We start from the raw sequence: 22,742 nt of genomic DNA, 5'->3' as shown, positions 1-22,742 counted from the left end.
GATTGAAGACCAATGGAAACCTAACGGCCATGCAGCATCTCATGAGTTTGTGGGGCTTTTCCCCTTAGTTGTGCAAATTCAGTCCAGTGGGATATAGAAATAAGTGCTGCAGGAAAGCATTTTTCTGTTTGCCAAAAAGCAGTGGCGTTGAACGGCTTGAGAGACCACAAAATCACATTTCTCTACTCAGCACTGGGAAAAATTGTAATATGAAAGCATATTACCGATTCACATCACCTGGGTCCACTACAGCCAGAGGAAAAGAGATTCCAACCCAGCCGCTAATATGCAATGGATTATCTTGCTGTGAGTGTTTTTCTGGGTCTTGCTGTTGTCTTTTGATTCAACCACATAATTGCCTAAAGTAAGCAGTGGAGAGTGCCTGGCTCCTTAGTTCTGGGTTGCTGCCCCTGGACTCGCATCGTTTAGATTAAGGAAGAGATGAAGGCAAGCAGGAAGGTTCTGGGTTGTGATTGCTGTGGACATGAACTTCAGCTTCAGTCCCCACTCTGCCCCCAGCATTTCAGGTGCAGGAGGTCTGGCTGGTTTCTCAAGAATTTCCCTGGTCTGATGCCCACTTGAGAAGCTTGCTCTCCAAAACTCAACCTCAATAATTATAAAAACTTATTGGAAATGTTTTCAATATTTTCAAGCTGAAAATATGCCTATATATTTTAAACAACCCCAAAGGGATCGAGAATGGGAGAATGTCAGGGCTGGGTGAGAGGCAGCCTCACGCCGAAGGCCCAGGTGGGAATGTGCCAATGTTAAGTTATTGGATGAGATTTCTGAGCAAGAATCAAATATTTGAGTCCTCCAGCATTTGTGGAAATTATTTTAGCAGGGAACAGCGGTGGCACCAAGACAATGATTTGTTTTCTCAAAGTCCAATTTGAGAAACCGTATGGCTCCATGTTTCACTTCTAATTAAAATTGTAATCCCTAAGATATTCTACCTGAGCTATGAGGAGCCAAGGGATAGAGCTCCGATTGTTTTGAATGGCAGGGGGTCTTGAAGACCCAGAGAATTGCCCAGTGATAGATCAGTGATCTCCAGCCTCAAATGACTTCCACATATATAAATTGCAAGCCAGAAGGAGACACTAAGGAGAAGAACAGAAGGGTTTGTTTGGAGTGTACCACAAATAATTATAAGTTATGGGAACAGAGAAGAAAATAAGGCATGTTGATTAGAAACACCAGGATGAATTGGCATTGATTTCGCCGTACAATAGAAAATTTGTTTCAAATTTTCTTCCAACAGATGCATAGCATGGTGAGTGGGGAATTAAATTTTATTCCAGGTTCAAATTTAAGTTTGGAAATGAAATTTGGGAAGGTATGCCTTATTTCACAGAGACAAAGCAACTTTCTGAATACTCTTACATAAGGTAGCCAATAGAGGGCTGATGTGCTTTTCTAGATCTATAGGCTCAGAAAAATTGCTCTCTTGCTTTTGAGTATACGTTTAGCCTTTTTTGTTCACCGACGGACGCATTCTAATATTCTTCTCTGTGAATCTTTGCGTGTTCTGTTATAGCCTGGTTCTGACAGCAGTCTCCTAAAGATTAAAAGAACCCAGGAGTTTCAATAAAGCCCTTGCTGCTTATATGGCTAGAGAATATTAAATCATACATTCTGCTCGGTTACGTTGCAGCTGTTAATTTTCCTTCAGGTCCTTAATAACTGGAATAAATACAGTAGCCACATACTTTATTTCTCTTTTTAAGCCAAGAGTTGGTTGGCATCATCAATTCTGTACCGGTTCCTTCAAGTGGGAGTTGACAGTTTGTGGCACTTCTTTTCCCCGGAGGTACAGGCCCACGTTGTCTCTTGACCAGGGAGCCCTGTCACTCAGCTGGCTATGGGTGCAGGGGCAGAGCTGGCCCGAGGCAGAACCGACAGGTGGGCATGGCCTCTGGGCTCAATCATAGGTGTTCCCCCAGCTTCTTAAGAGGAGACTGTGCCCTGAGCATGTCCTCACCCCCGGCTCCACTGGCCCTCTCCTGGAGCCACTATGTAGAAGGCCACTCATACCTCACTCCATTGGCCTTCCTCTGCCCTAATCTCCAGCCCAGAATCATGTTCAGTGTCCCTGCGTCCCTGCCCGCAAGCATCAAAAGGTCCCTGTTCGTGGGTCCCCTCGGAAAGGCCTACGTGGCTGATGAGCAACACCAGAGAGCCCCCAGAACACTGCCCACAGTGGCTCCTCCTACCCCTGGGGCTCCCCTGGGCCACATTCTCAGCACATGCCTGGGCCCCACAGAGAAGACAGGGGGACCCGCTTAGAAGGTAAGCACCAAAGAGGATCGTAGTTGGGCTTCCGGATGGCCATAATCCACACTCAACAAAGGGCTGGGACACCTTGGGAGACCCCCCCCCCTCCTCTTTTCCTCCTTCCTTCCCTTCAGAGAAGAAGACCTCTTCTCCTGATCAAGGATGACCTCAGCCTGCCTTGCCGTCCTCTGCTCTAGAAGCCTGGTCCTCCCTGGTGTCCTGCCCAGGGTCGTCGTCATCATCTTCCCCCTGCCCTCAGCACCATCCCTTTTCTAAGCAGCATCCTCTGTTACCTTCCCCCCCCCCCCCCACTCCACGGCAAAGCTGAAAACTTGTGTTTATGGGGTAAATAGAAGCGCCACCACTTAAAGAAGGGGCTGGGGCTCTCACGAGGAGATAAGGGGAAACATGGAAGAAGTGACATCGGCCAGCGGCTCTGAAGGGTTCTTAACGTGTTTGGAATTTGCCGCCAAGATTAAAAAAGAAACGATTTCAGATAAAACTCAAGACTTTTGCAGGCTGCTCCTGAAAACCAGAAGGCCTGGAAATGCCAGACCAATAGATCCACATGTCGACAGGCACCAGCTGTTCCTTTCCAGAAGGCCTTGCGCCAGGCAGACGCAACAGACGTCACCTCCTGCCCTCTTCCGTAATGTGGCCCTGCCACTCTGCCACCAAGAGACAGCGTCTAATTGCTCTCCCCCTGAATCTCACTGGCCTTGGTGATTTGCTCGAAACCAGGCGAATGTAGTGGGTCCGCTGAAGAGACACCACAAGATTTCTGAAGCTGGGAGAGCTGGCGATCCGCTAGAGAGGGGAGCCGCTTCCATGGTCGGCGTGTAGACATAATGCTTTGTAATTTCGTTTCCAAAAATATTACCGGCTGCCTAATCCTGATGGACAGACACCCACTCTGGTCCCTGTTTGTAGAGCTGGAGGTTCTTACGCTGAACTTAGCAGTGGTGGAGAGAAGACAGCTCTTGCTGAACTCTTTTCACTCTGTCTTCCGATCTGATGGAGCCACCCCCAGCCCCTCTCACCTTTCTCTCCGGAAACATCCCAACCGTGTGACCATGTGACCAAAACCCCCTGAAGTTCCTCAACATCCAGGAAAGCCACATTCCGGAAGACTGAGAGCCAGGCAGAGACAAAGACCCTTTGTCGATGAAGCACTTACTGACATATTTCTGAGAGATTAATTGGCATCAGAATACAAAGAGGAGCGGGGTGAAAAACGCCCTCTATAAAAGACGTATTTAAAAACGTGATCGCAGGGGCGCCTGGGTGGCGCAGCCGGTTAAGCGTCCGACTTCAGCCAGGTCGCGATCTCGCGGTCCGGGAGTTCGAGCCCCGCGTCGGGCTCTGGGCTGATGGCTCAGAGCCTGGAGCCTGTTTCCGATGCTGTGTCTCCCTCTCTCTCTCTGCCCCTCCCCCGTTCATGCTCTGTCTCTCTCTCTGTCCCAAAAATAAATAAACGTTGAAAAAAAATAATAAAAAAAAATAAAAACGCGATTGCAAACATAGTTCACATTCATTGCCGAAAACTCAGGAAACACAGAGAAGCACAAAGAAGCAAATAAAAACCACCTCTACCCTCACGCCATCCTTCTCCTTTATTTTTTATTCTTATACATGGAACAAATAATGTTGCAAAGATCAGGTCCCATTGTAACCCCCTGTCCTGCGTAATATTATACACATTTCCTCGTGGCAATAAATGTGCACCTACAGTATAATTTTATGGATAATTTTACACATGGTATTCTATTGTGTGAATGTATCATAATTTAGATAATCATCTCCTATTGTCTGGCATTTGTTTCCAATTTTCTCCTAGTTATGAACATCCATCCTTGCCCACGTATCTTTTCACATGCCTGGGATTATTTCCCGGCTAAACGTCTAGAAATGGGATCGCTGTGTCACAGCTACAACAATTTTCTCAAGGCTTTTGTTACTTATTGTCACATTGTCCTCTAGCGTCATATCCTCACCAACAGGGTATAGGCATGCACGTTTCACCAAACCCACGCTAACCGGACAACACGTCCTCATGGTTTGGTCAATCGACAGCTGTAGCACTTTGCATTTAACAATAATATGCCAGTAGCCGAGGACAAAACCCGGAAAACGGTGGAGAGAACAGAAGAAATCTCTGAGGATGCAGGGTGGCTCTTTTACAGAGGAGGAAAGTGAGACCCAGAGAAGTAGGTGATTTGCCCAAAGTTATACGGGGAATCAGTGCGTGGGTCATCGACACTGGACTGGAGCGTAGTCACTGGCCTGTAGCACCATGACCAATTCTGGTCACAGTGTCAGATCGACGAGCTGACAGTTGTCCTAAGCTTACCTGATTCCCTTCGTCCCCTTCCATTTTGAAGCGTTATATTCAGTCAGCTGCTCTATGACCTTCAAACTGGACCAAGTCCGCCTCATGTTTGCTTTTCAATATGTATGCTGAGTCCGGTCAAACTTCCTGACAAGGAGGCTTGTATTGGGATCAAAAAAGGGCTAAATGGTCTGTCCCCCGAAGAACGGGGCAGGCGACGGTGTCCCCAGTTCAAGGTACATGACTAGGTGCACCCAGAGGCGGCTGGTAAGGCCGAGGGAAGCGTTGTGCGGGTGGCCTCCGTGCCCTGAGAGCCCACTGCCTCACTTCTCACAGCCAACTTGGGGGGACCGTGGCTCATCCCTGGCTCTTCAGGCATCAGCTCCTTGGATGCTCCCCTGCTGCGACCCAGTTCACGGATCTCTTCCTTCCCCTGACTTCTGTGACATCACCTATCTCTTTGGGGTTTTGTCCTACTTTTCTGTGTCTATTTCAGTGTCTCTGCGTTTCCTTCTAGTCTTAAACGTGTGGCACAAATCTCAGATCACAAACTCAGAGACGTTCATTATTTTAATTTTCAAAATAACCACCTTTACATTCTATTTCGGGCTCTTAGTTTGCCACATAGTGGAAACCGAAATGTCTGTGAACTCGGGGTCACCTCAGATCTTTCTGCTGCCCTGTTCTCCCCTTTCCCCCCGGGATTCTTATGCCGGGAGGTGGTGGGGGTGAGGGTCTGGCATCCGGTTACCACTCATCATCCTCCACACACACTGGCACAGCCCGAGGCTTCTGTCACTCCTGTCAGGTCCCTGTCCTCGGCAATGTATGTCACCGCAGTGTCCTCCTGGGGCCCCTGAGTTCTGGCTCTCTCTCTCTATTACTTCTTACTCTGGGGCACACGGGGATCATCCAGCTACTCTCAACCCTGATGTGGATTCAGGGAAACTGACAGGGGACTGGGCCATTTGCCCCATTGACATGCCGCCCAGCTTTTGCTTCTCCAGCCCTCAGGCTTGGCACGGAGGCACCTCCTCCCTCCAGGCTTGCCCCCTTTCAGGAATGCTCACGGGGTGTGATTCTTCCTCAAGTAGAGTAGCCCCTCCCTCACTGACTCCCCATGCCTCTTATCCCATTCCACAGCCCACCGCCACCTTGGCTGGGTCAGGTTTTTAAAATCCTGCCTTTGGAATGTTCCAATTGATAGACTAGAAGAAGGACCTAGTGAGCAGGAAGGAATGTCTGATACTAAAAACACCACCTCCGACACATCATGTTGTCATCGCACTACCTGTGGATCTACTCTCAACCCTTGACGGGGACTTGACACCCTGTCATCCCTTCCTAGATGGCCCTCAGTGGGCTCTGGTCGGCTCGTATCACTTCCGCAGAGCTCCATTCTCAGCAGTTACCCTGGGACAATGGGGCCACCGTGCTGCAGTGTGGCCGGAACAGAATCGCTTCTACCTCTGTTACTACCTTGTTCACCCGCCTCGAGTAAGAAGACATCTCCCACCTCCACCCTCCACCCTTGATTCCCTAAGGTCTATCTCACCAGCCTGCCACCTCTTTCACGGAACCTTCCCAACGACTCAGTCACACCATGGTGGCTTCCTTCTCAAGTCTAATAAGAAGATTTATTGTCACTCACATCTCACGGAACACATGGCGTATGGTTTTGTGCGAGGCCGACTAGATCATGACCTTGTAAGGGGGCAGAGACTCTGCGTCTTTCTCTGTATTCCCAGGACCTAGCACATGCTGGACACACAGTAGATATTCGTAGGACATCTTCTTAATAGATGAATTCTGTTAACAAGGTTTGAGCCTCCTCAAAAGAAGTTGTACCTTATACCTTTAGAGAACCCCAGAGCCTAAAAAGTCCACCGTGCTGAATGAGTCTCTGCACGATAGTGAGGGTGAAATAGAGAAAGGGCACAAAGGTCATCCTAGAATTGAGGAAGTATTTTTACGGAAGTCCTGGAAGTACCAATAAAACATTCTCATCACTAAATACTCAAGCTGGCCGCATCTGAATCCTCTATATTAACTCCTTCCTTGACAGAAAATGTTATTTTGTTTATTGGGGTACCTGTAGCGTAATAACAACCATTGCACACATGTCTAAAAACAAACAACCGAATAGCAAACATGTAGTGACTACCTACTATGTGTCTAGCACTGGGCTTGGAGAAATGGAAAATGGAAAAGAAATGAAGATTGTTTCTGGAGAAGTTCTGGTCTCCCTGAGGTTACAGTCTAGTCGGGGAGTCAAGGCATACATACCCCCAAATAATAGTAGGGCAAGAACTAGGCCTCACATCAGAGACCAAAAAGAGGGTCTAGCAGTAAAGAATTAGGATGAGAAATCCCCGTAGGAATCAATCGATGCATCACAGCCATGAAGGGACTTGGTTTGGACCTTACGTGACAATGTCCATGGTAACATGAGAGTGGCCCTGTCAACGTCCAATGGCTTTGACCATAAAAAGCAACACTCAATACTACGTGTGCTTAATCTAATGCATGATTTATTAATCCCATAAGCCTATTAAATATTGTTCCTGTAAAAATCCAAACACCATTTGCCCACCCAATAACATAAAACTTAGGAATTTCCAAATTAAAAAAGTCCCTGACATTTAAACATTGATTACGAACTTCTTTAATCAAATTTGCCTTATCATCCAATTAAAATCACAATTCTACCATATCGGGTTCTTTTACATACTTCAAAAAACGTGTATGTTATTATCATGGTGATAATGGCACTTTGTTACAATTACTCTTAAAACAGTGATAAAAGTGCTAGTATCATGGAGCTATTTCTTTATTATCTTCCTACTCATTTTTATTTCTACCCATTCCCGAGATTTCAGTGACTATACAAGGTAGCAATTTCTATAGCTTCCTAAGGCGATGATAACTTATCGGAACCAAAGTCAAAATAACCCTCTCAGACCTGTGAAGCCAGCAGATTCTAGGTTCTATACCAGCTGACTCTTGTTGGGATTTAGAGTCTGGTTACAAGACCCAAGGAAACTCCATTCTGAATTTGCAAGCTGGGTTCCTTTGTACAATTGAGTTTTGACTTCTCCGTTTGCAGGATCTCTCTCTTCACCATGTTGCTTCCACCCTCCACCCTCTTCCACCCCTGTTTTCTGCCCTGAGGGCCTGACCTGTATGGGCTCATGGATGGGATGGAGGAGATTCCCCCTTCTGGTCGAGTCCAGCTAGGAGGGTGCTCAACCTAAGATCAGAGGCTAGCAGTGGGATGGCGCCTAGTCTGAATTCCCTGGCCCCTTGCTCTAAGGTGGTCTTGGCAGGCTATGTCCCTCGCAGCTCTTCCCAAGGTGGCCTGTTCCATGTTCCGTGTTCTGGGGACCACTGCCTCCCTTGTCTGGTCAGATGGATGGAAAAGCCAAGACAGTGTCAACGCTGCAGTCTTGCACCAGCCCTCAGGGTCCCGTTCAGCCAGCCCACCATTTTGTAATTATCTCCTCCTTGAATGATCATATCTTGCCAAGCCACTTATTTCCTGCTGGGGTCCTGGCTGTGGCCTTGGTGGGGGTGGTGCTTGGATACTCTATCCAATACCCCCCTCAGGGGGGTAACTGCCTAGCTAGCCAAAGGCAGGGACAGGAAGCGCGTCTCAGAGGAAATACACTGACTGTGCAAGATGGCAGCCAGGTTGGTTAATACAGAGCAGACGGCTGATTCGGGAACCGGCCCACCATGGACACCCCCAGCAGTAGGGAAACAGGATTTCCCAGCAGGGAAAGACATCCGAGATGACAAGCTTGTTCAGGGACCAAGATGATCCTCAAGGCGGGAACTACACCTTCCAGGATTATTGTGGACAACTAGCAATAAAAACATTCGTCAAACCTCTGCCAAAGGAAGTCCTTAAACACAAATTCTTAAACACCAGGCTGTTGCTACAGCTGGATTCTCAGCAGAGCCTAGTCCTTCCTTTATTAAATTGGCATCATTACCCTTGTTGCCTGACTTCGAATGCTCGCTCAGATGAGCCGGAGATTTGCGAGGTCGTATCTGCATGATCACACGGGAGAACAGGGGCAATTATGTGGATAATTCAAGCAAGAGCCTGGCTTTGCTTAAGTTCCATAATCACCTGAAAAGCCTGTTTTTCAGAGTATCTCCAACGGCACATTCAGACAAAAACAATTTTGTTTTCTGGATGACTGCCTCAGTCTTTTGGCCCTGTGACTTTAGCCCCAGTGGAAAAGTGATATTCATCATGCTCTGGTCCTGAGCCTGTGGAATCAATAAACAAGGCGCCGCGATCGGGACCAGTAACTGGTCCAACTGTGCACAGCAGAAAAAAAAAAGGGGGGGGGGACCTCCAGAGCTGTCCACTCTCCTTTAGCACAGCCCCTCTACCCTGCTCCCCGCTCTGTGGACAGAATTCAGGCAAGGCCTAGCAAGCCAGCCTGGGGCCGGGCCCTGCCCCTCCCTCATTGCTTTTCTGGAGTAATGGTCATCACTGCAGAGATTAAGTCTTCCTTGGGCCTCATTTAAATAGCACAGGAACCTCCTCCGCACACATCAAACTAATGAAAAGCTTGAGTCAGTGTTGGCGCGAAGCGATCGGCTACTTTGTGCACACAAATAGCTTGGTGGCTATTATTTGCGCTGTTAGCATGGTCAGGACAGGTGGGTGATATGATTTGGAGGATACAAGGAAGTACCCATGCACCAGGGTGCCTGGAAATCTACAGTTAGAGACGTATTTCTTTAGCTCTTCCAGTGTTCTCTACGGTTAAGAGCTTCCTACTAGGGGTGCTTGGCTGGCTCAGCTGGTTAAGCATCTGACTTCAGCTCAGGTCATGATCTCACGGTTCTTGAGTCCAAGCCCCGCATCAGGCTCACCACTGTCAGCGAAAGGTCTGCCTCGGGTCCTCTGCCCCCTCTTCTCCCTGCCCCTCCCCCACTCATGCACACATGTGCTCGCTGTCTCTCTGTCTCAAAAATAAACATGAAAACAATTTTTTAGGGCCACCTGGCTGGCTCAGTCCAACTTGGGCTCAGGTCATGATCTCACGATTTGTGTGGTTTGAGCCCCGCCTCGGGCTCCGTGCTGACTTCTCCAAGCCTGAAGCCTGCTTCGGACTCTGTGTCTCCCTCTCTCTCTGCTCCTCCCCTGTTTACATTCTCTCTCTAGCGCGCGCGCGCGCTCAAAAATAAAAATAAACAGTAAAAAAAATTTTTTTAGATTTTTAACAAGAGCTTCCTTCTAAAATATTATCTCTAAGAGGAGGGATGTGTCCTTAGGACCGCTAGTGCAAATAACGACAGCAAATGATTATTCAGTGTTCAGACTATGCTGTTTCATCTTCACAGTCTCCCTGTGAGGGAGGTGCTGTTGTCATTCCGCATTTTACAGATGTGGAGTCCAAGGCGCAGAGAGGTCCAGTAATTTGTCCCAAACCACACAGCGAGTAAGTGGAGGAGCCAGGATTGAAACTGGGCAGCCCACTGGAAGTCTACGGCATAACTGCTCCTCTTTTCTGCATCTTGGGGACAAAATTGGGTTCCCCTTCCGTGGTGGCAACTCAGCAGGCAAAGTGCATGCAGCTGAGCTGGTCTGGAGAGGGTGGAGAAAGTACGGACGGAACAGAATCCAGGACGGAGAGTAAGGGGCCAGGGGCCGCAGCCGCCAATGTCAAGGTCCTCCCCAGACTGCTGGGCTCCCTGGAGGAAGACAGCCCTTCTGGTCCAGGGTTGCCTTGGGTTGAGGAGTCTTGCTTTGCCCCAGGGCCATGCAGTTGAGTGGACACACAATAGCAAGAGGGAGACAGATACAGATGTGAGGCAGGACATGCTCAGCGGAGTCAAACTCCTTGTGACTGAGTTCTGGCTCCTACTACTTTTTAAAAGAGTGATCCCTGGGCATGCAGCTTTCCTAAGTCCAAGTGGAAGGAAGAGACGTCAGATACGGAGAGAAGTAGTTGCCAAAGACGGACAGCCATGGCTGGCATAAATGGAGACAACTCTCTTTGCACGAGCACAGCTGTCTCTACAATCCTGAGGCTGAGGTTATCCGTCAGTAGTGAGGAGAGTGTCTTGTAAAAGCTGAAAAACATTAATTAGACAGGATACGGTACATTTACCTCTGCTGTTACAGTTGTTTGTCCTGCCCATCTCATTTAGACAAAGAGATCTAAACTAGCTCCGCGGTGAGCTAACTTTTCAAGGCCAAAGTGTTTATAGAAAGATTGGTCCAAAAGCCACGCAGAGCATCTGTGGCTCTCGGACACTGAGGGCTAAGAGGGTCTTTTGAGTTAGAGAAATTAAGCTAGAGAAGTGGTATGTGGCCAGGATCCGAGCCAATGTTGGTTGGGAGAACTTTGGGGGAGATTCTAATTTATCAGGTTGGAAGTTTCATTTCAGAGGTGGTCAAAGTCCAGTATTTTCAAAGACAAGCAAGCTAAATGTAGATCAATGGCCAGGACTGTTGGGGAAGGATGTAACCCATCATTACATGTGGTCACAGTGTCCCCGGAAACCCTCCTACCTAACAGAAGTCTCAGTGTATAAGCCTTGCTACTCCAGCATATCACACAGCACAGGTATGAGAGAAGACAGAATTCCCAATAGTTAAAAAATAGTATTTCTTTGGGGAAAGGAAACAGATTGTATCAGGGCAAAATCACACCTGACTAATTTCCTAGAGTTTGACCTAAAAGTGAATAGCTTTGTGGATACAATTCGCATAGACCTTCAACACAACTTTGTCTTGCCAATGGTTACTATGGAATACTGACTTTCTGTGAAATTGGTGAGGGTGTAAATTACAGTCATGAAGAAGGGATTGGTTTCAGGGTGACAAACACCAGGAATTGGGCCCCCTGGAAATGGACAACATGGTGGCTCAGAGGAGGAGATCCCCAGGCTTGCCAACAACACGAAATCCTTTTGTGCCTAAATCATCAAAGCGATAGAGAGAGATTTCAGGAATGACGGAGAGTAAGGGGCCAGGGGCCCATAAGTAACATACAAGCACCGATTAGTCCCTCAATAACAATTTGAACATTCATAATTATTTAGCGAGCGCCTGTCTCCAACCCCTGCTCCCCATGCCTTGTCACCTGCAATCTGAACCCTTGCAAGAGTCCTACAAGACAGATATTTCTATTTATAGAATGAGAAAGGAAAGCTTGGAGACAGCTCCAGGGTCTTTGTCTTCTGACAGGGTATTAAATTGCTAGGGCTCCATACAAAATACTATAGACCGGCTGGCTTAAAACTTCAGAAATTTATTGCACACAGTTCTGGAGGCTAGAAGTCCAAGATCAAGGTGCCCGCAGGGCTGGTTTCCTCGGAGACCTCTCTCCTTGGCTTGGAGACAGACGGGCATCTTCTCGCTGTGTCCCCACGTGGTCTCCCTTGGTGCACGTGCACCCTTGGTGTCTCTCGGGTGTGTCCAAATTTCCTCTTCTTACAAGGAAACCAGTCAGATAGGATCAGGGCCCACCCGAAAGGCCCCATTTTAGCCTTATCACCTCTTTAAAGGCCCCATCTCCAAATACATCCTGAGATACTGGGGGTTGGGGTTCTAATACACAAATTCGGGAGGGACACAATGTAGCCCAAAGCAAACAGCAACTAGGGTGAACTATGGGGAACCATGGGATTGGAGAGTGGAAGATATATTTTCATTAATGGCAGACCGTGGAGGGCGGGGTGTGGGGGGGGGGTGGTCAGAGGGTGAGGGATAGCTCCCCAAAATAAGCTGTGAGGAGAGAGAGCACCTCTCCTCCCCTCCTTCCTACACGCCCTCCCTTCCATCTCACGTGGAGCCTGGAGTCTCTTCCACAGGTCAAAAACACCACGTTGCTGTATTCATTTTCTTCACCCTAGGGTCTAAAAGACAGAGTTGTAATAAGAGACCCGGCCACCCCCACCCCACCGCAGGGCCAAATCAGAGCGCTGGACAGCTGCTCCAAACACAACATCATTCCATAGCACATAGTTGAGGTGGGGTGTGTGGAACGGGGCTAAAGTTACTTGAATTCTTTTCGAGGCTGACATCTTTGCAACCCGAGGCACAAAAAGCCCTCTCTCTGCATTCAATTTGTAGCAAAGTAAACAATTTGTAGCAAGTAAACAGGGTGCTCATTGTGTTGGTGTTCTGCGGCCTGAGCTCCAAAGAGGCCTTTTGTTTTAAAGGATATTTTAAAATTCTTCATTAGCTGTAAAAAGTTATTTTAAAAACCTTTTCCCAGACACCCCCATACCTCTCCTAAGAAAAAAAAAAAATCAAAAAACAAAAAACAACCCACCTACATTTATGAATAACAAGGAATGGTCCTCTGTGGCCCTGACTTCTAGTCCGGTCAAGTCCACGGGGTTTGTGGGGCGCTTTGAGGTGCAGGCGGGCTGTGAGGGAAGAGGAGGAGGCGTGATGACAGGGACAGCGTCCGCGGGAACAGTCGAGCTCCTGCCGTGTCCGATATTGCTTGGGAATGATTTGGAGGAGGACGCAGGGTGGTGGTGGCTTTGCACAAACCCAGGGGGCGTCGTTCGCCCTGGCAAAGCTGAGTCATTTGTCTCACCTGCAGGGTGACTGGAACCCTGCAGGGGAGTAAAATCGAGGTACACCGGGGCCCAGCCCGAGTACTATCACACCGTCAGTACGATCCCAAGTGCCCCCACGGGTACCGTGAGAGTGACCCCTAGTGGCCAGTCCCCCAGGCCCGGTGGACCCCGTCGTCACCCTTTCCGGAGGCGGCGACAGGCTGCTCCACAGGGGCGCTGCAGCACCTCCTATCGGGTCCCCCCATCTCCATAAACAGGCCTCACTACCTCACGAGAAGCTTCCGCCGGCCCACGGCCCGTGGGCCAGTCCAGATCGAAGGGAGATCCAAGTCACCTAAGTCATGTCCCGCCTTGCACAGGGGCCATGCTAATCTTCCCTGTGCTTTTCCAATTTCAGTATATGTGTCGCCAAAGGGAGCAGTCGTGTCCCTCCTTGTGGAGAGAAGGGAACCGAGACCAAGAGAGAGAGGCCAGTGTCCAAGGCCCCACAGGAAGTGAAGGGAAGAGCTGGGTGAGTGTCCCTCCCTCCTCCCTCCGCCAAAGCTTCCTCACTGTGACCCCTGCCTTCTCTGCTGTCAGCTATTTCCTCAGTTTCCACGGTGAGAACCGGGACCCTCTGTCCGAAGGCATTCGCTCCCATTACAATATAAATAGGTTAATACCCCGTTTCAGACCCATTCTTAGGAGCAGATTTGGCAGGTGAGAAGGTGAGACCCTAAGCTGTTCTGGGTGGTGTGCCCCTCCCCCTGCCAGGAAGACAGGCAAGAAGCAGGGGGAGGGCAGAGAGGGGCCCAAGACAAGTTTGCACACTACACAATATTGCCTCCATCTGGCCTCGCTTGGATGGTCTGAATGATTTTGATATTATCCAGAAGACTGAGGATGCTGACCAAAGACTTCTCCAGATGCTCAGAAGTTGTACTTCCAAGCATAATTCTTGGCTCTCCGAGAACCACAAGTAATTGATGGCACCCCCGCCTTTTCCACATCCTATTCTTTCCAGCTCCCGAACAGATAGATTTTCTTGTTTGTAGACTCATTCATTCCAGGCTTTGCGGTAATCTCAGAGTTGACAAACGCAAAGGCAGTGTGGTCGCATTCATCTGCGGTCACCTGGTCCTCATTAGGGCCATCGGAGGAGGCCAGGGACTGGTTTTGTGATTAGCGATTCCTCCTCCACGCGGGCCTGAGAGCTCTCAGCAGCCTTTTGTTGTTTGCATGGAGGCCTTGGAGAGCTCTGCCAGGCTCGGCTCGACATTTTCCACATGACTGATGGCATTCAAAGCGTTGCAATCCCAACAGGCAAATTTCTCGACTGGCTTTGTTTCTCGTTGGTTCAGGTTGGAATAAGAAGGCTCTTTCTGCCAGGAATGTCAGTGTGTGGTTGAGAAGTTGGCATTTTTCTAGAAGGAGGCAGGGAAGCCAGTTGGTAAGTGCCTGGGTGCCCGGGTGCCCGGGTGCCTCGTGCCAACAGTCAGAAAGGTTATTTCAGTATTTCTCGTTCTCAGTGGGGCAGAGATGGCGTGTCCTAGGGACACGGTGGGCCCACAGAGGGGGTCTTCCTGGGGGGGCTCATGCCGTCGTGAGCCAAGCTGTCGCAAAGCTCCGCTTCGTGTGTTTTCCTAAGGCCACGAGGGGGCTGGGTTTGGGGCGGGGTGGAGGGCGCTCTGGATTTGTCTTCCATTTCTGCAGCTGTGAGAATGGCTTGGCCTCTGCCAAAGCCTTTTGTTCCATTTTTCTCTTGCTTCATCGGGACATTTCCGGAACCAAATATATTCAACTAGTCCTCAGCTTCAGGAGGTAATTGAATATCCAAATGCTGATCCTTCCATTGTCCAATGACCAGAACCAGCTGAAACACCCAATTTTGCAAAGCATTAAGCTCCAGTCTTTTCCCTCATTATCTCTTCCAATTATCACGTCTTCACATCTTTTTCTTATTGAGGTGCGTGAGGCCCACATGAATTCTGAGAATTCTTCTATTAAATTCCATTCTTCGGGCATACAAATCTCTTCCTCTTAGGGTGTTTTGTCCCACTGTACTTTGACATGGATTCCAAAGTCTGCATCCCACCGAAGACAGACTATTGTAATTATTATTTTGAAACGGACACATTTCTCAGCTCTTGGATCTGGGCCTGAAGATAAACACGGGTACTCAGGGGCCTTGAAACCCACACTCTCAGCGTGCTGATCCTTGTAGGCCTGTTAGATCAGTGCCAGACTAAACATAAAGCTGGCGCTCCCTCCCCAGGCCAACACTTTGGGGCTTTTGTCAACTGGGCAGGAGTGCAAATCCTTGAAGATTCTCTCCATGGAAAGCTTATTTCTTTATGTCCTTTGGCTCGGACCTTGGCTGGGGTTGCCACGTGGCCTTGAGCTGCCCTGGGATGCCTTGACATGTCCTCATTTGGGCCTCTGGGGTCTTTGCCCTAACTAACTAAGATGCATATCTCAGGGGGCGGGAAGGAGGGGTGACCGTGCTCTTGTTTCTTGGCCTCTGGAATTGAGAAGAAGCTTTGGGGTAAGGAAGGGTCCCAAGCTCCAGGCCGTGCCCAGTTCCTGACCCGACAGGTGGAAGGGGAATCAGAGAGGTAGGTTGTGGAGGGGTGATGGCAAACAAGCGGGGAGTGTGAGTTTATTGCCTTGTGCTAAAGGTGCATCTGATGTTACTCGGAGTCACTGAGCACCTGGGAAGCTGCACCCCTTTACCTAGTCTGGTACCTCCAGAGAGGCAAACGCATTAGCTCCGCAGACACACTGGTGATTGGAAACCCGACTGTGTCCGATATGGTGATATTCCTGCCTCACTGAGTATCATTTACAACCCTCCTGAGCTGCCCCTGGCAGATCCTGGCAGTGCGGGTCAGTGCCCTGGGTGGTGGCCCTCCACGGTCCTTCTGATAGAGACTACCTCTCTAGTCCTCCCCGATGCTCCTCCTGCTGACTTCCCTTAAAGTTCCTATATCCCCATCTCACTCTCCTGACCAGAGAAGACGTGGGGAGAACCTTCCTCTTCAGGGAGTCTCCTCTCTTGGGTTCTTAATTTCCTCTCTTGTCCCCCCTGGGTGACAACTGCTTCCCGGTGGCCTGTCTCTGGGGACTGTTTTCCATTGCCTTTCGAATATAGAATGTGTTCCTGAAATCAGGGAATCCCAACACACATTGTGACTGGGATGATGTGGAAGGCAGGTGCCAGGAGAAAGGAAAGGAGCTGGGATGGTTGGGGGAAGGCCAAGTCACCCATCTTGTCTCAGAAGAACCTCGGCTAGGTTCCATGCCATCCCGAGGTTGTCATGGAAACCACAAGGCTATAGAGTCAGACCACCTTCCTTTGACAGGTCGGGGGGGTGGCGGTCCCAGTCAGGCTGATGGGGGAAATGTGCATGATGTTTTGTGATGTCACCATTCACCCAGACGATCAGCCAAGAGCAAAGGCCCAGAGGCCTCACCTTACGCTCCAAGCATAGAAACCATGCTCATTCACCTTTGCATGTCAGTGTCAAGCACAGTTTCAAGCTCAAAGTAAAGACCCAAGAAGTGCTTGATGGTCTGAAGGAGCTCGAGCTGCCCAGGACCCAGATGTGAGAGGCCGAACCAGAGAAACGGGACAATTAGGCACTGGGTCCAGGGTCATGCCTGTCTTTAGACATTGGGTCAAGAGGGCCCCTAGAAAAATGAGAATCACTAGAATCCCATTCATATATTTTTCTTTGTCAATTTTGAAATAGGGAGTACTCATATTTATTAGTGAAACACCGTGAAGATGTAGAAAGAAACAGCTCTACCTCCCTTCGTAACCCTTCCTCCTCTCTCATCTTGGTAAGCAGTTTTCTTTGCTCTTGGAATTCTAAGATTTCACCAAGTTACATCTAGGTGTGTGTCTTTACAAAATAAATAAATAAATAAATAAATAACCCTGTCTGGGACTTGGCCCTTTCCATCTACAGCCTTAAATCTTGTATCAGACCATGGAGATTTTCTTCTGTTATTTGCTTAAATATTACTTCTCCTCCATCTGTTCTTCTCTTTCCCTCTCCATCTCTCCTTCTGACGCTCCTATTCCCTGAACGTCCTATTTCCTGTTTTGTCCCTCTAAATCCCTTGCTATTTCCTCCTGTTTTCCAAATCTTTGTGTTTTCATATTATGAGCTCCTTCTTCCACTCGGTCCTGTGGACCTTGAGCTCACTGAGAAGCAGTGATTGTCCTCCTTCCAGTTATTTCCCACGTTTTAAAAATAAAACATAGGGGCCCCTGGGTGGCTCAGTCAGTTGTGTGTCTGACTTTGGCTCGGGTCATGATCTCGCAGTTCGTGAGTTCGAGCCCCGCGTCAGGCTCTGTGCTGACAGCTCAGAGCCTGGAGCCTGCTTCAGATTCTCTGCCTCCCTCTCTCTCTCTGCCCTTCCTCTGCTTTCTCTCTCTCTCTCTCTCTCTCTCTCTCTCTCTCTCTCTCAAAAACAAATAAACTTAAATTTTTTTTTAATAAAAATAATTTTCTTTTAGTTCCAGGAAGTCCTTTTCTTAGACTCTGTGTCCTCTTGAGAATTCTCACTACCTATTCATTCAAACCCCTTTGGTCTGTCCTGCTCCAGCAGGCACCTCTTGGGCTGAAGGCTGCATCTTTCTCCCCCTTATCCCAGATCCATAAGTGTTCCTGATTTTGTAGTCTACCACCAGGCAGATCAAGGTGAACACATTCGTCAAGCAGTGGCAAAACCAGCAGGCAATGGAAGATTCAGCAGTTTCTGCTCTCAGGAGTCAGCAGTAAACCAACTGGTCAACCACTTCTCTGTAGATCTGAGCAGGGTGTCCTCTCTTTGAGCTCCTGGGATCAAGTTCCCATCTTATTTTTTTTTTAATTTTTTTTTAATGTTTATTTATTTTTGAGACAGGGAGAGACAGAGCATGAACGGGGGAGGGTCAGAGAGAGAGGGAGACACAGAATCCGAAACAGGCTCCAGGCTCTGAGCTGTCAGCACAGAGCCCGACGCGGGGCTCGAACTCACGGACCGTGAGATCATGACCTGAGCCGAAGTCGGACGCTCAACCGACTGAGCCACCCAGGCGCCCCTCAAGTTCCCATCTTAAAGAAGATGGAGGGTTGGGAATTATGAGCACAGGTGGGAGAATTAGCTTCAAAGAGGAGGGAAATATTCCTTCTTCTGACCTACAAGACTGGCAGAGAAAGAATATGAGTATAGACCCTATACCTTTGTCATTTTGTGGGCACTAAGTTATGGGAGTTCATGGTCAATGATGGAGATGGGCTTGGGTAGCCATTTGAATGCTTCCTCTGATTCAAAAAGAAATAGCCCCTGAGCTATTGCCTTCAACCTCCCAAGGCGTCTATTTGTCATGGTCAAGTCAGGCAGTTTGTGGCTTGAGTATCCCTTCCATGTCTTACACTGTTAGGTGCTCTGAGGAGTGAAAGAGAGTCAGAAGGTAGAGTTCCAACCCCAACATGCTTCCCTGTCCTTCAAGGACCTATTTGGTTGCCACGTTCTGATGGACCACCAGGTCTTTGGGTCTTCAGGAGGAGATTCCCAAGGGGGCAGCTCTTCTACACAAACTTGGTGGTGCAGGGTGGCTCAGCAGGAAGGCACGAGGCTATAGCTTTCCTGAGCAGTCCTTGGTTTCCCTGTCGGTGGTGAAGATAAGACTCAGGAGGAGCCCAGTTCTGGTTGGGGTAAGGTGGGATCCCTGAGAGGAAGGCCCAGGGGAAGTCACAGCCAGACCTCAAAGGGGAGTCCATGTCACCAGGAGCAGGTACCTCTGATGGAGCCAAGAAGACTGACCACATGACCACAGTCTTTGGCCGCCATTTCCAGTCTGCTGAGGCTCAGCCAGCAGACAAGGGATATGGCCCAGGCGTCCCGAGGAGGCAGAAGTCACCACACCAAGAATGCTGAGATGTCCCCTCTGCCTTGAGGTTATAAAACCGCCACCACATCATACTCTCAGAGGCCATGACCACCTTGGGGTCAGGCAAGAGAAATCATGGAGACTTAGAACTTGGGTTTACTTATTTGTTTATTTTCTAAAAAGACGGAGCATAAGTGGGAGGACTTTTTAGGTTTAGGATCTAGATAATAAAGCAGATGAGATTAGAGATTAAGTTTTTCCCTTAACTGGCAGTGAAGATGAAAAGGAAGACAAATAAGTTTTAGACAACATAATGGAACTGGTCTTATTCCCCACACATCCAGGTTATATAGGGAATTTGGAAACACACACACACACACACACGCTCACACACTTTCATGTCTTGTGATTCTTTTTTTCTGACCCCATTGGTTAGAAGATGACCTAAAATTTGTAGGAGAAACCATAAAAAGACAAACAACCCCACTAAAAAAATGAGTAAAGGACTTGAATAGACATTTCTCCAAAGAAGATCTACAAATGGCCACAAAGCTCATGAAAAGATGCTCAATATCGTTAGTTACCAGAGAAATGAAAATCAAACCCACAATGAGAAACCATTTCACACCCACTAGGATGGCCAGATCTTTAAGAAAGGGAAAATAGCAAGTGTTGTTGAGACTATGGGCAAACTAGAACCCACATACACTGCTGATGGGAGAGCCACTGTGGAAACCAGTGTGTGATTTCCCAATACATTAAACATAGAATTGCCATCTGACCCAACCCATTCTGCTTCTGGGTGTATGCCCCCAAAACTGCAAACAGGGTTTCAAACAAACACTTGATCACAAGTACTCATAGCATTTTTCACAATATTTTTCACAACATTTTTCACAATAGCCAAAATTTGAAAGAACCCAAATGCTCATCAAGAGATGACTAGATCAACAAAATATGGTCTATCCATACCATGGGATGTTCTTTAACCATAAAAAGGAATGAAGTACTGATACGTGTTACAACATGGACGAACCTGGAAAACATAATGCTAAGTGGAAGAAACCAGACAGACAACCACATATTGTATGATTCTGTTTATTTGAAGTGTCCAGAATTGGCAAATCCATAGACCCAGCAAGCAGATTAGTGGTTGTTAGAGGCCGTTAGGGAGGGAGAAAAGCAGAGGGGCTGCTCAGTGGGTACAGGGCTTCCATTTGGGGTTATGGAAAGTTCTGGAACTGGATCATGGTGATGATTGCACATTATAAAGATACTTAATGCCACTGAATTGACAACACTTCAAAATAGTAAAATTTGTGTTATGTGTATTTTACCACAACTTTTAAAGATCCTTAGGAGAGGGGCATCTGGATGGCTCCGTCAGTTAAGCCTCCCAACTTTGGCTCAAGTCATGATCTCACGGTTTGTACGCTTGAGCCCCGCATCGGGCTTTGCGCTGACAATGTGGAGCCTGCCTGGGATTCTCTCTCTCTCTCCCTCTCTCTCCGCCCCTCCCCCATTGTTCTCTCTCTCTCTCTCTCTCTCTCTCTCTCTCAAAAATAAATAAATAAACTTAAAATGAGATCCATAAGATGAAATGTCTTGGCTGGAATATTTACCCCATGTTAATAAAGCTTATATCCTTTGGATGCTTGCTGCATGTTAGGGTTTTGTGTGGGCCCTCTCGTTGTGTCCTCATAGCAATCCTAGGAGCTGGTGTCATTATTCCCATTTGCAGGGGAAGGACACAAGCTTACAGAGCTAAAGTGACTGACCAAATCCCAAGGAACGTGACTCAGGATCCCAGCGGTGAGGTGAGAAAGAGCGAGGGGCTGCGAAGTTCTCCGATCTCCTGAGGGCATCGGGTAAGAGTTCGGGACGCACACCAACTTGCGATAGTAGAGGAAGATGCTCCCCATATCATCGGGCTGAGGCGCGGGAGGCACTGTCGTAATCACTTAAAGGTTTGGTCTCTGACGAATGGCAAAACAGGGATGGGAAGGGGCATCTAGGAGGAGACACCTTCCCAAAGCCTGTTGGAAGGAAGCCCGAAGTCACAAGGGACAATCGTCCATGAAGGAGGAACGGGTGTTCCCTGGATTGTGACTTAGGGGCCTCCTCCAGGGAGAATGTGGGCCCGACTCGAGAGATGCCACTTTTTCAGGGTTTCCCCAGCCCTGGAGGCTGGAGTCCTCTCTCACCAGTGCTGCACATCAGTTCCTACAAAAAAGGGCCCAAGAAGGCCTGCTGAAAAAGAGCAGTGGGGTGACACATGGCGGGCGGGGGGGGGGGCACCGTGCATGAGCAGCTGTCTCCTAAAGGCCTTTAGGATGGCGGCCAGCTCTGTCCCTGCTACAGACTGGTGGCAAAAAGTCCAGTCGAAGGACAAGCTTCAAGTGTGGGTGTGACGAGCAGAAAGGGTGTGCTCTTGGCATTGGCTACCCCACCACTGGGCCGCCGTGCCTGGGTCCCCAGTGAAATCCCATAAGGTGCTCCCCTCCCCAAGGATCACTGGTCAGAGCCAGCTCTTTGGAGAGCAGTGATAAGGATTCTCTGTTTGGGCAGTAATTGGCATCAAAGCCACAGTCTGTCATAGGACATCGCTTGACTCCTGTCCTTGCGAAAAAAACTTTCTGATGAGATTATCGCTTGGGCTTCTTCTGAGTTACTAAAATAGAAGTGGCAAATACTTTCAATCTCTCATGCCAACTCCTATTAATTGTAATGGCTTCCCGGGGTGAAGTGTGGAGAAGGATTCTGAGCTCACGTCTAAGACTCAGGAGAAAAGATAACCACTCTTGATTAGTGATGTCTGCAACGGGCAGATAACAGGTACCAGAGTGGAGGTGGCTGGTTCCTATACTGTGGGCATCGCTGCTCTTGAATGATGACGGCTCGGCCGTGGGCTGGGATGAACACCCTCACTGTCATCGGTATTCACGGAAAGAAGTCCAAGGGCATTCATGCCCTAGAAAATCTCTGGAGGTGATGATCACTCTCTTCCATCCTGGGGGTGGAAAAGAAACCTCCCGGAAAGACTCCTTTCTTCTCCATTATTTTTCGCTCCCGAGAAGGGCAGCGGGTCAAGGGCTATTTCCTCCGCTTCCCCCAAGGAGCGAACCGATTGTTGGCCGGAGGGGCCTCTTTCTCCAAGGCTGTTCTGGAACTCTTATTTGCCCAGGGCAGCTGCAGCCACACAGTTTGTTTCTCGTCATGGAAAGCTGAAGCTTCTCAGAGCCCAAGCTAAATACTGGCTGCGGCAGAACATCCAGTTTTTTTCATGAGCCCCCGGTGAATTGAAACCCAGAAGCCAGAGGCACACCTGCCAATTATTACAGTTAATTTCGTGCAGGCTTGACTCAGGAACCAAGACAGAGAGTTCTGTTTGCTGCTGGGGGTGCGCAGGGCGGGCGGCAGCGGCCGTGGCCATGGGCTGTGAATACCCCCTGTGTGTGCCCAAGCTGGTCCTGGCAGCCACGGTGGCCTCCCTCGCACCGGGAGTCTGGCATCCAAGTGGGACTTCAGTGGGGCCTCCTCCCCTTGACTCTGCATCTGCGATCAGAGATGGTAACTGTCAAGCACTTTTCTTCCTCCTGCTCTATGCCCCAGCCACCCACCTTCCCCTTAAGAACTCAGCGAAGAACACTTCTGTTTATTTTTTTCCGATGAGAAGGAGAAAGAGACACTCAGCTTGAAACCGTGGGGTTT

At 48.8% G+C, this 22,742-nt stretch overlaps 1 protein-coding gene and 1 non-coding gene across 2 annotated transcripts in view; one reads left to right on the top strand and one right to left on the bottom strand.

Moving 5' to 3' along the window:
- The window catches only part of KCNE2 (potassium voltage-gated channel subfamily E regulatory subunit 2), a 50,693-nt gene that overhangs the window by 4,679 nt on the left and 23,272 nt on the right, over positions 1–22,742 (top strand). The window contains exon 2 of the mRNA XM_043593665.1: positions 13,560–13,679. Coding sequence (XP_043449600.1) covers positions 13,569–13,679 — 111 coding nt within the window. The 5' untranslated portion in view covers positions 13,560–13,568. The remainder of the gene's footprint in view (positions 1–13,559; positions 13,680–22,742) is intronic.
- Positions 13,483–13,587, bottom strand: LOC122492495. Its single transcript, XR_006299673.1, has one exon. It is a non-coding gene; the product is annotated as a U6 spliceosomal RNA (small nuclear RNA).

Source organism: Prionailurus bengalensis, chromosome C2 (assembly GCF_016509475.1).
Source record: "Prionailurus bengalensis isolate Pbe53 chromosome C2, Fcat_Pben_1.1_paternal_pri, whole genome shotgun sequence".
NCBI lineage: Eukaryota > Metazoa > Chordata > Mammalia > Carnivora > Felidae > Prionailurus > Prionailurus bengalensis.
This window is presented reverse-complemented; position numbering and strand designations above follow the sequence as displayed.